Below are 1900 nucleotides of genomic sequence, written 5' to 3'. Positions count from 1 at the left end.
GATATTTGAGAGTTGAAGAAATTAGATAAAATTTGTGTTACCGGCTTTTTGATGTCCATGTCCCGTAGAACCTCACCGAGCTCCTGACACTGATGCTGTAGGTATGCACTCTGGTCCCAGGTTCGAGAGGCTGGACGCAGAGTCTCAGCACAAATGATTCCTAGAGGATGAAAATGTTCCCACAGAGAGAATACAGTCAGTCTCATAGAGTGCCTGAATTTGCACGTGAGTGTGTGTATGTGTATGTATGTGTGTGTGTGTGTGTGTGTGTGTGTGTGTTTGTGTTTTTAAGACTTTGTACCATTTCTCCCATTTGAAGCTTGTGTCAGAGTTACTCTTTATTTAAAGTAATCCCCTCAAAAGAGGGAGACTGTGTCCTCCTTTTCTTCTGTTGTTTGGATTCAACCCGTCACATCCAATTTATGTTACTTATTTCAACATGTTTTGGGTTTTCTCTCTTGATCCCTACTGTGATTGTTAGAGGTGGACAGCTTAACTGTCAGAGAGCATTTTTTTTTAACTGGGACACCACTACGTTCCAGGTGCACAAACAGAAGGAAAAGAGTCAAGAATGAGACTGAAAGGGAAAATTGGGACACGGCGTAGGTGTCTGTGTGTACCTGATTCCTGGCGTATGCTGCTCGGTTGTCCAACATGTGTGACAGGTTCCCGTCTGCCCTGCTCTGTCTGAGTCAGAGTGGCTGTGAGGCCACTCATTTCATCTCCATAACGCTGGGGGAGACTCCAAAACTCACTGCCCACACGATAACCCTAAGACATACAAGTTAAGAAAACAATAACACAGATTTTAGATACGAGAGAACTATAATATGAGTCTGACAGATGGCTAACGTCACAGTAGACAAGAGTGTGTCATACATATCCAGAGTGGATGAGTGGCATGACTTGGTTTAGAAATTCCCTCCTCTCCTGAAATTCTCTGAAACGGTTAGCTTGGTTCATCAGTAAATTCTCAACCGGCCTGTCGAGCAAATCTTGACAGAGTGGAGAAGAGCAGCAGATAAATAAAGGGTTAGATAGACAAAGATAAGACATTGATATAGACTTTGGAAATCAAAAGTTTGTTTTTAAAAAAAAGCAAATATCTAGTTCTGTAATTTGCTTCAAATGAGAAACCTGCAGTTGTACACACATGGCTGAAATAATGACACAAATTTGATCTCTGTCTGTTGCCCACCAGATAAAAAGTCCTGCTGCCGTCTGCGCTGCCTCATGTGTGTATGCCAATGTTGCAGGGCATTACTCTGTTTGTTTCTGTGGCCTGGAGAGAGCCCATGCCCTCTTGCCACAGCCTCAGAATGAGATCCCCCTGGGGCCTCAGATGGAGGATCTCTCTGGGACTCGGGTATCTGCTTCACCAGCTGGACGGTGGAGGGAGGACAGACAAAATCAGAAGTGACTAATACAGCAAAGTGAAAATATTTGTATTGCATTTGTTAGTTTGCAGAATGTGTGCTGAATTTACCTCTGTCTCCCCTTTGGCCTCCAGATAACTTCTAAAATCTTCCAAACTACCCAGGATGCTGTGTGGAAGAACCATCCCTTTGTCATCAAACCGGAGCCCTTCCGGTCCTTGAAAGAAAAGTACAGGGATAGAAAAAAATAGAATTTTAGCTTCAAGGATGGATATTATGACCAGAATAACATCTATTTTTAGAGATAGGAAGTTTTTCAGTAGGTACTGGATGCTATTGTCCATGAGAGCAAAGGAATACAACTTACCTGAGTAGCCCTGAGGCTGAGAGTCAGGGTCCAGATTCACTGAATGAATTTTATGCACACAAGCCATGAGCAGTGGTTTCTGATGGCTCTTAGGTGGCTTTGGTACATGGAGCTGCAATCATATTCACACAGTCAGTTACACATACAACTGCTTTAA

General features: G+C 43.2%; 1 protein-coding gene across 1 annotated transcript; it reads right to left on the bottom strand.

Annotated features, from left to right (window-relative positions):
* Window positions 1-41: 41 nt before the first annotated feature.
* On the bottom strand, window positions 42-1855 carry LOC111662851 (MYCBP-associated protein-like; the record flags this gene model as incomplete). The annotated part of the gene is made up of 6 exons (XM_023416845.1): window positions 42-160; window positions 621-771; window positions 880-995; window positions 1199-1382; window positions 1487-1593; window positions 1744-1855. Coding segments are annotated over 6 exons (789 nt in total), but the record flags the coding sequence as incomplete, so codon positions are not given.
* Window positions 1856-1900: the final 45 nt, after the last annotated feature.

This window comes from Seriola lalandi, unplaced genomic scaffold (genome assembly GCF_002814215.2).
Source record: "Seriola lalandi dorsalis isolate HSWRI2012SDOR001 ecotype SW California unplaced genomic scaffold, Sedor1 jcf7180002000731, whole genome shotgun sequence".
NCBI lineage: Eukaryota > Metazoa > Chordata > Actinopteri > Carangiformes > Carangidae > Seriola > Seriola lalandi.
Note: the sequence above shows the minus strand (reverse complement) of the source record. Positions and strands in the feature narration are given on the sequence as shown.